Below are 12,195 nucleotides of genomic sequence, written 5' to 3'. Positions count from 1 at the left end.
AAAACAACAAGTTCTTTCACTCAGTCAACTTCGGTACAACATGCTATGGGGAGTGGCACTCTCGAGACTTCGGTTGAAGGATCTTACAATTACACCTGACAAGGACAATGAAATCCACTCCTTGATGGAAGCCCCGCCTTCCACAGGTGATAAGCGTGAGGCTCAGATTCATTCCTTCAATTATTTCGCTCTTCACCTCGTTTACAGTAACGATTCACGCTACTAAAACAAACAATTAGAAAGCGAGACTGTCATGCATTGCTGCAACTAAACTGTCCCATAGTGGTAGAGCGTGCTCACCCCATGGACGTTGTGTGCTGAAGCTTGTACTTGTTTTCTAATCATTTTTTTTTGTTAATCTTAAGTTTATATGTGCAATGAGTAAGATGGCTAAGAAAACGACGTAGACGACGATGACTAAGCCGGGTTCGGTGTCTTGCCCCCTGTCAGGGTTATAGCATTTTTTTTTTTTTTAAGATACTCGCGCTCAGGACGCTCAGGCGGCTCTCGCTCGAACCGTTCTGTGTGCACATTGCCACGTACTGTGTACAAACTCCCTGGAAAGACGTGTAGAATTCTTCGGCTTTCCTTTTCAGGGACCGAGGTGCAGGAAGCGGAGATAGGGTGGTCAGCGCAAATGTCTTGTTTGGGCATGGAGTGGCTGCCTGCGCCCAACCCTGGCAGTATGTGCTCTGTCGCCGGTTACGGGAGGCTTTTTGAAGCGCGAGAGCGGCCAGGTTCGGTGGGTAACCCCCGCCGCCTGTCTGCCTCGGTCAAGCACAACTTGTTTCTGTTCCCAGACTTGTTGATGAAGGTTCCGTTCCCACCTCGGTGATCTGGTCCTACGTTGACTTTCGAGATCGGGCTAGCTAAACAAGCGCTGCAAAGCATGCTAGCCAGGTTGGCTAATTTGCCGCGGTCAGTTAGCTATTACCTTGGCACATATCTGATTGACCAGTGCATCCTTCTGCAAAAACACTACTGTGACAAGTTCCCCCACGTTTGGCCAATGGGATACTGCGTCCGCCATTGCCAGAGCCCCCTGTGCCCGTAAAGGGACCGGGCTTCATGCGGGCTATAGTCTCATGGCAGCACAACACATGTTGGAAGCTTGTCCATGTTTAATGCTCCCCCGCCTGTTGTCCCAGGCGCCCGGGCAGGATTGGCAAGCGAGGCCAGAGATTTTGTTCCTATGGGCTAGAGGTTTACCTCCGAAAGTTATTGCTACCATTCCATTTACAAGGGCACCCACGAGAGGACTGTATGTGTATAAGTGGCCAGCATTTGAATTCTGGTGCCAAGATAAAGGACTTGTTCATTTTCTGTGCTTTATAAGGGGCATCCTTATGTTCCTACATGAGCTTTTCAAGCATTCTCTGCTTTAAGTGTACATGGCCGCTGTCTTGAGTGTCATGTGGGAATTGACGGAACCTCACCGGGTGCTCACTTCTTGGTGGTGCGTTTCCTGAAAGGTGTGTGTGTGTGGTCTCAGACTGGTCTCTAAACCTATTGCGCCCACATGGAACTTGGCGCTGGTTTGAGGCATTGTGCGGCCCCCTTTGAGCCTCTGGAGTCGGTGGTTCTGAAGATCCTCTACAACAAAACCTACCTGCTCATGGCTTTGGCCTCGGCCAAACATATTGGGAACCTCTGCGTTATACGTACACCCTTTCTGTACTCAGTTTGTGGAAGGGCGTTCTCTAAGCAGCGTCACTCCAGCTGGATAGTGGATTGTGGCGACTATCTCGATGGCATATATAGCCAAGCGTTACCTAGCGGTGTACGCGCCCACTCCACCATGGGTCTGGCAGCGCCATGGTCGCTGTTCAAAGGGTTGACTATCGGAGATATTTTTGCGCATCACTGCACAATTTTGTGAGGTTTTGTCGCTTGGATGTCACTACACCCAGTAAAGCAGTGTGCTTACAGCTGGGTCAGGGGAAAGTCACAAGGCAGTGCTCCATAATCACAATACCCGCATCTCGCGTGGTCAAGTCTGGGTTGTCTGCCATGGGCTGTTAAATTTAATATCAATTGGGGTTGGCTTGGGGGGTGACTATTTCCCCATAGAATGTTGTACTGAAGTTGACTGACAGAGAGATTGTAATGTTATGACTATAACTACGGTCCCCTGAAGGAGGGAAACAAGGTCCCGCACCACCCATTCCTGGGCTCGGTGAAGAGGGGCCTTTAATTTAAGGAATGAAGGCAAGCCTCGCGCTTTTCGCCCGTGGAAGGCAGCACATCCAGCGAGGCATGGGTTTCATCAGCCTCGTCAGGCGTGATTGTAGAGCCTTCAACCGAAGTCGCGTGAGTTCGCCTCCCCAAAGTATGTTTTATTAAAGTTGACTGACTGAAAGGCAACAGTAGTCATAACGTTACATTTTGGTCAGTCATCATGAAAATAAGTGCCAAACAAATTCTCTCTATTTAAAAAGATGGAAAACAAGCTATGAAGTAAAAATAATTGAGTTTTGGTGCAGGTACAGCCAACTAGTGCCAAAATAATATTGCGACATTGTCTATACGATATATTGTCAAAAATAATGTCCTGATATGTAACTATCTTAACCTCTCCTTTGCTCTCTATCTGTGATGTGTCCAGGCTGTCCCAGAAGGGGACTGGTTCTGCCCGGAGTGCCGTCCCAAACGGCGAGCCAACCGCCTCACCTCCCGCCAACGCTCCTCTGTCGACTCTGAGGAAGAAGTGGAGGAAGAGGAGGAGTCAGAGGATGAAGTGGAAGAAGAATCAGAGGAAGAGGAATCGGAGGAGGAGTCCGAGGAAGAAGAGAAGAGGTGTGATTTGAGAGTCACTATACTTGTAATTGTGTTGATAGTAAATTACCTTAAAACCAAAACATTGTGTTCATATATCTGAAGTTTCGCTTCCTCAATTCAGTCTCCCTCTTCTCCTATAGTGTCACTAAAAAGGGCCGGACTCCTGTGAAACCTCCTGTGCCTACTACCAAAGGCAGTCGGTCAAATAGCAAGACCACCAGCAGCTCAAGTCATTCCACTCCCCGGAGCCAGCACACTACCCCCAAACAGGCCCTCTCGGCCGGGAAGGGAGCCTCCGCCAAGTCCTCAGGGAAGAAGCCCACCCCAGTCTCCAACAAGCCCACCCCAGTCTCCAACGGCAGACGCCCTCCACGGCCAGGCAGCAGAGTCAGCTCTCGGCTCAGTCACGAGATACTGGCCTCCAGCGGAACCTCCAGCAGGACAAGCAACCAGTCTACTCCATCTCCCTCTCAGGCAGACTCCCGTAGAAGACCCATCTCCGGTAAGACCAGTTCTGCAAAATGTTTCTGTACAGAAGTGTTGAATGTTAATTTTGTCATGTGCAGTGCCTTCAGAAAGTATTCATACCCCTTGACTTATTCCATATTTTGTGGTTTTACAACCTGAATTCAAAATGGATTAAATATTTTTTTTTATCTCGCCTCTACACAAATTACCCCACAATGACTAAGTGAATGTGTTTTTAGAAATATTTGCAAATGTATTAAAATGAAGTTCAGAAATCTCAGTTACATAAGTATTCACAATATGGCTGCTGATATGGCCTAAAAATCATAATGATTAAAAAATAAATAAACTTATGGGCGATTTTCACTTTTTGTCTCTCCAAGTAAGCTTTGTTGTACAGTTAAAGGTCAGATACATTATTTCTGATTGAAATGCAGTGTAATGAATACAGGGCTTGTGAAATTATACTTGTGCTTAATATAAGCCTTCCACAGTCAAGACCAACTAATTATTTTATCAAAATAGTTTAACCTGCTTTTTTGCAATCACTGATCAATCAGGCTTTCATATCTATGAAAATGTCCTTTTCGTTACAGATTTAACCAGAACCATGCATAATGCACATTCACTTCTTGTAGCAGGCATAATAGAAAATGAACACAGGTCTCATAAACAGTCTCTTCAGAATAAGCCCACGTGCTAGTGAGTATCCAGCTAATCTTTATAGGAATCTTTATTTCAAGTTTAGCCAACTTGGATCAATTTGCTAGCTATTTACAGTTTAATTCTTATGAACACACCCTTCTGTCTGTCTCCAACTGTTTGAACAGCATGCCAGCCTGTCCACTTTGTTCAGATGTTGAAATCAAGCTGCCTACTTTATTTCTCAGAATGAGAGAGTTGCCAATTCCTTGTTTTATGCTTGTTGCACATTTATAAAACACAGCTAGTGTAAGTCTTTGGCTAAAATTCTGCTAGCGGTATGTGGTACCACAGTGTGGCGCACCACCAACTGAGCGTACATTTTCCAGAATCAATGTTCATTAATATACTCCTGTTTTAGTAGTGTCTGCTGCATGCAATTTGAGCAATTGAGATAAAGGCTTTTGTTAGAAAGGTAAACTTCTCTATTACTGTGTGTACAGAGAGCAAGAAGCGAAGTAGTTGACTCTAGCCAAAATCCCAATGTGTTTCTATAGGTTTATTTTTGGCCCTAAGCTTGTCACCTACTTTCCCGCCTCTGGAACAATGGCTCCCATTGTTATGGTAGAGACATGCGCATCTTGTCATTATATACAGATATCTGGTGTAAATGAGAAGGCGAACAGAAGGAGCTAAGGAGACAACCAAAAAGACTAGCGGACATAAACACTCATAAAAACAAAAGTAAAAACTTTATTGCGATACAGGCATTTGGAATATCGCACAAAAACATACATTTGAATTAATTAAATATATCGCCTTAATTCACACCCCTGGGTCAATACATGTTAGAATCACATTTGGCAGCGACTATAGCTGTGAGTCTTTCTGGTTAAGTCTAAGTGCTTTGCACACCTGGATTGTACAATATGTGCACATTATTCTTAAAGAAATTCTTCAAGTTGGTTGATGATCATTGCTAGACAGCAATTTATGTCGCCATTGATCTTCAAGCCAATATTAAGTAAAAACTGTAACTAGGCCACTCGAACATTCAACGTTGTCTTTTTGTCTCCTATCACAGCCAATAAACTAACTGTTTTAAAGTCACCATTGGCCTTGTGGTGAAATCCCTCCTCTCCGGCAACAGAGTTAGGAAGGACGCCTGCATCATTGTAGTGATTGGGTGTATTAATGCACTGTCCAAAATGTAACTAATAATTTCACCATGCTCAATGTCTGCTATTTTATCTTATAATTAAATCAGTTTTAATCCTACTTTGTAACACAACAAAATGTGAAAAGTTAAGGGGTGTGAATACTTTCTGAAGGCGCTGTAGTGCTTAATTCCTCAGGGGGGTATCTTAAGTTACACAAACGACTTCCTTCTAGTTGAGTCATTTTTTTGTTTTTCTCAGAGTGCACATCTTTGATATTCACAATCGGCTACATCTTCTCTGTTCTTCCAGCAGAGGTCTCCCCTAAGCCAAAGCTGGTCCTGACTCCCTCGGTCTCAGGTTCTTCGTCCAGTCGCCGCAGCTCAGGGAGGAACCTGGGAGTCCATGAACTGTCTGCCTGTGAGCACCTGACCGTAGAGCTTGTCAGACATGAAGACAGCTGGCCCTTCATGAAGCTGGTGTCCAGGATACAGGTAATACATGACTTTTAAAAGGTACAGTCTTTTCTGTACCAGCCTGGCTCACAGAGAAACACATATGCGCGCATGCATTTAAAGACACACACACACACACACACACACACACACACACACACACACACACACACACACACACACACACACACACACACACACACAGGCAGCACTCCTATGAATACACTTTGAATACAACTAGCTACTATCTAACTCTTATCTTTTTTCCCTGGGCCCCCATTTTTTCACTTTGTAATTTTTTGTTTTTAAACTGAATTCCTACAATTCTATGTAGTTTAACAAGAATGATGACATCTTATAGGTAGGCTATTCAATGATATAATAATGGATAAGGAAAATAAATCTGACCCCATTTCACCAAATGTTATTCTGCTACCAAATGTTTTATTATCATTTATATGAACCCTCCATTTTAATTATTCATATGGTCTTTTACTAAAAGTGAATAAATCAATTGATGGCGAGAGTCACACATTGTATAAGATTACTTCCCAACAAAGTCCAATTTCTTTGATTCCTTGACTATAGGTCCGTAGCTCAGCTTCTGAATGTCAGAGAGAAATCAAAAATATCCCCATATGCATCAGTTGCGACTTCTGGCATCTTACTGCATGTTTCTATTTATGCATCGTTATAGATCTGTATAAACAATCGCAAATTTATATATATATATATATATATATTTTAACATTTTTTTACCCCTCAAATCAGGGAAGGTCCTGGTTGTTGGGTCAATTAGCCCATTCCCATTTCATGCTCATTTACTTGCATTACCCTTCTGATTTATCTGTCCTCACTTCTGCAGGTTCCAGACTACTTCGACATTATCAAAAGACCCATAGCTCTGAGCACTATCAGAGAAAAGGTCAACAACTGTGAATATAAAACAGCTAGTAAGTTGATGTTTTGCTTTTACCTAAACCAACACAGATGAAAAGGCTTGAACCATCTCCTTGTTTACTGTATATTGGATTAAATTTATCAACATGAAAAACAATTTTATGCGGTCATGGTTCTGCACACCAGATTTGAAATGATTTCTGATCATCTTTTTCCCCCTCCTATCTCACAGCGGAGTACATTGAGGACGTGGAGCTCATGTTTGCCAACTGTTTACAATATAACCCTCGGCACACGAATGAAGCTAAAGCAGGAGCAAGGCTCCAAGCTTTCTTCAACTCAGAAGTCTCTAATCTGGGGCTGGCAGACCGGACCACTCCTCCACAGAAGCGGCCCCGGATGTAAAGCTGACTGACTGAAACTACTGGGTTGTATTCATGCACACCGTTGCAAGCGTTTCATTGGTTTTGCCACAAAAACAAAGTTTGTTATTGGAGACTTCTTTTTTTTCTCAAACCTTTATTTTATCAGGGAGTCATGCTGAGACCAAGGTCTCTTACAGATGAGCCCTGAATGACAGAAAATACACACATCAATATAAATACATGGTCATAATTCAGGTAGTCCCTCCGTTTCGTTCTGTTTTCTTCCATTTTGTTTCTAGTGAATATGACCGTGCATTGTAAAGTCTGAACATTCCCAAACCATTTTGGAAGTGTAAATATCATACCCTCTCAAGATAAGGCAGGAACAACTATATCGCTGTGAAAGTATTTGCACTGAATATTTCAAAACAAAGCCTTTATCTTCGTATTCACTCAGGGTAAACAAATTGACGTTTGAAACTAGGTTTCAACAGTGCATTTATATTTTGTATATTGGCAGCATTCCTAGACTACTATTTTTGTGCACATACTTTTTTGTATGTGACTACTTCAGTTGATTTAGGCGAATTAAGTATTGAAACTTAATATGGACAGTTTAATTTTAGTTTCCTAATATTGAACATATTTTACATCAACTGTTTCAGGTTCCCATCTTTCAGTGAAACACTACACTGGAAACTGATATTATTTCTTATGTCCCTTATTTCCTATCATTCGTTGGTTATTTATTTAGTTTTGAATGCAATAACTTTATTTATAATATTTCTATAGAACATGTTTTTGTAAAGAATTATTGGCCTAGTTTTGAGTTCAGTCTTTAGAAACTGTTTGGGATAGGGTCTAAATACTGAGTGTTGTCCCCCTAACTGTCACCTCTGCTTTGTATTTGCTATCGTGTATATTTTCCTATATATAAAAATAAATTCACTTTGTTTAATATTTCTTGGTCATCTCTCACTTTTGTTGCCAATGTCTTCTAAATAATTGTGAGGCGTATTGTTTTTAGGGTAGGTGTACATTTTTAGTAGGGTTAAAAAAATAACTTATAACGCTGCCTGCTTGAGTTGAGTGTAGAAGTGGAAGTCCGCAAGTCCTTGCTTAGCTTTATTGTCATCAGTATGTCACAGGATAAATTCCTCCTATCCCATTCCTGATCCCGCCCGCTGCAAGTGCAGTGGCTCCTACTGGCGCGCCCCTTACCACCACCTTTCTCCCCCGCTCTCTCCCAGTCCCACACACCCGGTCGGCTCGTCCAAACATTACCATATCCATTTACCCCTACAGATTTAACCACATAATCGCAAATCGCACAGGACCGACGATCGGACAACATGGTAAAATGCTTTACTTTTCTAGCTAGATGTTAGGTAGTTTCTGGTTCGGTGTAGATGTAACTTTTTGTAACTTTGTTGCACTGGGCTGTTTTCGAAAAACGTTTCTTGCTTGCATACCAATGTTTGATTGCTAGTTATAGTTGCGTTGGACATTCCATAGTGATTAGCTGTAACTACGAAGTTTGTTTCAAGTTAAATAATATACCGTTATTTAATTTCTAAAATCAGTTCCAGTTTAGGATTGCTGCAAGGCCTGCAGCCTAAGGCGGCCATTTTAACTTAATTATAGCGCAGTCCTCTGTCTAACGGTAATCGGGCTACTGCCCGTTAGCTAAACTTTCAGCTCATGAAGACAAGTTGGCTTCTAGCTAACGTTAAAACCAATCCTGCTGCCAATCACATTTTCTACGCTATAAGCTTCTGTAGCTAGCTGGTTATAGATGATAAACAAAATTATTGGGACTAGATAACTTGAAATGGTCTTACAGTAGATAACTTGAAATGGTCTTACAGGTCTCCTGTGCTGTTTGATTGCACTCGAGTCAAGCTAATAACGCGCCCGTGCGGATTTCCACGCGTGTGTTCCCATACTAGCTAGTTTGCTGCAGTGGGCCTTGACACATGCAAAGGGTTGCTGGACACAGTGCTAGCTAGTTTCCGGTCTTATTCTTTGACAGTTGCTAGTGTGGTGGTCACTCAGTGGTCAGCGAGTCTCGTGCACTTTTGTGATAGAGGGTTAGCCAGTACACCACAGTGTTGGAATGTCCAATTGCCATGGATTGGTTTTCTGGTCGAATTGTCATCGCTATTGATGGAACACTTTGGCCAGCTGACATTGCCTATGTGGCATGCAAAATGACTCAGCAGGTGTGCTGGCAGGTAGTGTCAGAGTGAAAGTGTTGATTCATTGTAAATGACTGTCAAAGGAAAGGAACGCTATGATCAATGCTGCAGTCACTTGTTATTCTGTCTGCGTGACTCGTATCGGTAGCTAATGCTATAGCTACATACTGTATGTGTAAATGTTTGCTTTTCTTGTACCTTCTAATAGAGACCCCAGGGAAAGCATTTCCCATCCCCATGCTGTTTAGCTATGGGTCTAGATTCAATGTCCACATAATAAAGGGACATGATAATAACTGTAGTGTCTTAGCAGCATTGTTCCCTGTGTTTACTGGCTATTGAACAGGGCACAACCATATTGAAGGCTGCCATTTCATTCCCCCCTCTTTCCGCAGGCCTCTGGTGTCACTGTCAGCGATGAAGTCATCAAGGTCTTCAATGACATGAAAGTCAGGAAGTCATCCTCTACCGAAGATGTAAAAAAGCGTAAAAAGGCTGTGCTGTTTTGCCTCAGCGATGACAAGAAGAAGATTGTTGTGGAAGAGGGCAAGTGGATTCTGGTTGGTGACATTGGGGAGTCGGTGGACGACCCATACGCCTGCTTCGTCAAGCTTCTACCTCTCAACGATTGCAGATACGGCTTATACGATGCCACATACGAAACAAAAGAATCCAAGAAAGAAGACCTGGTATTTATATTTTGGTACGTTTGGGTGTTGTAATGTAAGGAGAACCATAGCTTGGTGGCCCCAGGTATAAAAAAAAGTTTGAGAAACACGGTCTTCGACTTTGGGTAAAATAACTGATGCTTTAATTTGTGTGGTATGAAATATGGACGTTATTAGTCTTATTAAATTGTTTCCCTCATTCCAGGGCACCTGAGGGTGCTCCCTTGAAAAGCAAGATGATCTACGCTAGCTCTAAAGATGCCATTAAAAAGAAGTTCACAGGTGAGTGACAATGGCTATATCAAACTGCTATTCCTGTATGTTTGACCTGATATTGTATGATCGTGCTCAGTAATTTGTTCAGGTGAATTTGCATAGTCTAAACGGTTAACTTCTAGTTAACTATCTTGTTAGAACTATTTAGACTTTTTTTACCGACATAAGTTATTTTCTTTCCCTATCTATGTTCTATAAAAGTTTCATGGCTATAGCTATTGAAGTTATTCAAAACACCATTCAATTTGAACCCCATAGAAAGTTTTGAGAATGTGGTGTCCAACAAAATTCCCTCCGACACCCCTGCAATTATTGAAAGGGCCTTGGTAGTATTCAACACGACAGCATAAAATGGATGGCAATCAGCTCTATACATCCCTTTCTTTCAGGTATCAAACACGAATGGCAAGTCAACGGATTAGACGACATCCAGGACCGCGCCACCCTGGCAGACAAGTTGGGAGGAAACGTGGTGGTATCACTCGAAGGGTTACCATTGTAAACGGAAAATACTACGTGCCATCTGGATTCCAGACACTTTCACCTTAGCAGTTGTGTCTATATAATTTGATCCTAAAGGAATAGCTGTAGGCTTTTATTTTGTTCAGTTTTTATTATAAAAAAAAATTCGCACAAAGGAGATCTCATTAACATATGCAAAAGCCTACAAGTTATTTTGCCAGCTGACCTCTGCAAAAAAAAATCCTGGTAGTTTTTTTATTTTATATTTTATTTTTACCTTCGAGGAATGTTCACTCATCAGGTGTTTTGCCAAACAAATATGTACAGCAGCACCACACTACCTGAGATTAATAACACTCCAAAAACAAAAAGTTTAGCACTGTTTTTGCATTCTTTTCCACCTAAACAGTGATGACTAGATGCTCAGTAGAGTAGGAAAATGTGAACGCTTTCTATAATGCCTTGACAGTCATATTCACTGCCCAGGTTACAGCTAAAAGCAAGTATTTTGCACTAATTAGGTTTTTCATATGACTGACTTATTTATTTGAAGTGTTCTATCGTATCCAATATGTTATTCGACCTGGCAAAACACGTAATAGACTATGCATATATGAAGCACTTTTTTGTTTATACACTACAAGTTGAGACAAAAAAGTTTCGAATAACTATATAGAATATCTATATTTATGTCAACTAGAGATGTTACCTCAGTTTTCATTCCTGTTATGCATATGGACAAGAACAGATGAGTATTTGACTGTTCAATTGCCGCCTTACTTTCATTTGAATGTACAGTACACCACTGTAAAAAGGAGGGGTGCTGGTTGCATTTTTTTTTTAACACTAAACAAAATAATTCAAATATATCAGTAAAGATGGCAATATGTGCATTTGGAGCATTAAGTGGAACATTGTTTTTGAGATCGGGCGAGGAGGTTGCCACTTTGAAATAAAACCTTGTGGCAGATAACAGAAAGAAGTGTCTAATGTTCTGGGTTGTCTGTCTGAGTGTATCTGTTCATTAGGAGGGCTGAGAAGCAATAAAGAGATACATTCATGATTTCCTCTAACAGGAAATAGAAAGATCTGGTCTAAATGCTATGCTATATTGCCTTGGTCAGTGTTTTATTCAATTAAACCAGATGCAGTGAGTGAGTGACAATCTTCTGGGCTCTGTTCAGGAGGGCAGCTACAACTTAACGGAACATTCTGCTATAAATATATTGTGTACAATTGGGAATAATTTCAGCTCTATATATTATATTTTCTGTGTGAAATTCCAAATGAAAATAAGGTGGTTTCCCTGATGCTTCTTATATCTAATATCTACACTGTAGTGTAGTAAGGCTATTTCTGTTGTAGTACAGCAAATCATTAATGACCAACCTCCGATCATACTGTATGTCATTGTGAATTATAGAACTGTCAACTTATGTCATTTAAATATTTATAGATTGAATCATATTTTTATGTAATGCTCTTTCAACCTTAACTTAGAGAACTGCAGTTTCCCAAATGAATCAAAGCACCATTTTATACTCGCCATCTAAGTTTCAATGAACAGCCAGGGCAGTCTGCCCCTGTCCCTTCATTTGAACAGGGCCAAGTGTTTCTAGGAAAGAGCGAGTGGTACGTCTTTTACTGCAACTGGGCTGGGGGCCAGGCCTGCTGCCTTCTGCCTGTAGAGAATTTGATCTGCAGGCAGTGAGCAATCCTCTGCTGGTCAGAGCTATTTATGGCCAACACATGCTTTTGTGTCTTGTCATCGTTGTCCACAAATGGCAAAACTGGACAAGCTTCCAAAGAGCAACGAAAGGGAAGCC

At 41.7% G+C, this 12,195-nt stretch overlaps 2 protein-coding genes across 3 annotated transcripts in view; both read left to right on the top strand.

Moving 5' to 3' along the window:
- LOC129812015 (bromodomain adjacent to zinc finger domain protein 1A-like) overlaps window positions 1-7,725 on the top strand; it is a 46,136-nt gene extending 38,411 nt beyond the window's left edge. The window contains exons 22-26 of one of the 2 annotated variants that reach the window (XM_055863895.1): window positions 2,606-2,796; window positions 2,919-3,280; window positions 5,361-5,539; window positions 6,366-6,453; window positions 6,633-7,725. In XM_055863895.1, the coding sequence (XP_055719870.1) occupies window positions 2,606-2,796; window positions 2,919-3,280; window positions 5,361-5,539; window positions 6,366-6,453; window positions 6,633-6,805 (993 nt within the window). In that variant the 3' untranslated portion in view covers window positions 6,806-7,725. Of the gene's footprint in view, window positions 1-2,605; window positions 2,797-2,918; window positions 3,281-5,357; window positions 5,540-6,365; window positions 6,454-6,632 lie in introns of both variants that reach the window. The other variant, XM_055863894.1, reaches the window with a different exon arrangement.
- Window positions 7,726-7,959: 234 nt separating this feature from the next.
- LOC129812016 (cofilin-2-like) lies at window positions 7,960-11,457 on the top strand. Its single transcript, XM_055863896.1, has 4 exons — window positions 7,960-8,120; window positions 9,359-9,666; window positions 9,837-9,913; window positions 10,297-11,457. Exons 1-4 carry the CDS (start codon window positions 8,118-8,120, stop codon window positions 10,407-10,409), a joined length of 501 nt encoding a protein of 166 aa, XP_055719871.1. The 5' UTR covers window positions 7,960-8,117; the 3' UTR covers window positions 10,410-11,457.
- Window positions 11,458-12,195: the final 738 nt, after the last annotated feature.

Source organism: Salvelinus fontinalis, chromosome 15 (assembly GCF_029448725.1).
Source record: "Salvelinus fontinalis isolate EN_2023a chromosome 15, ASM2944872v1, whole genome shotgun sequence".
Taxonomy (NCBI): Eukaryota; Metazoa; Chordata; class Actinopteri; order Salmoniformes; family Salmonidae; genus Salvelinus; species Salvelinus fontinalis.
This window is presented reverse-complemented; position numbering and strand designations above follow the sequence as displayed.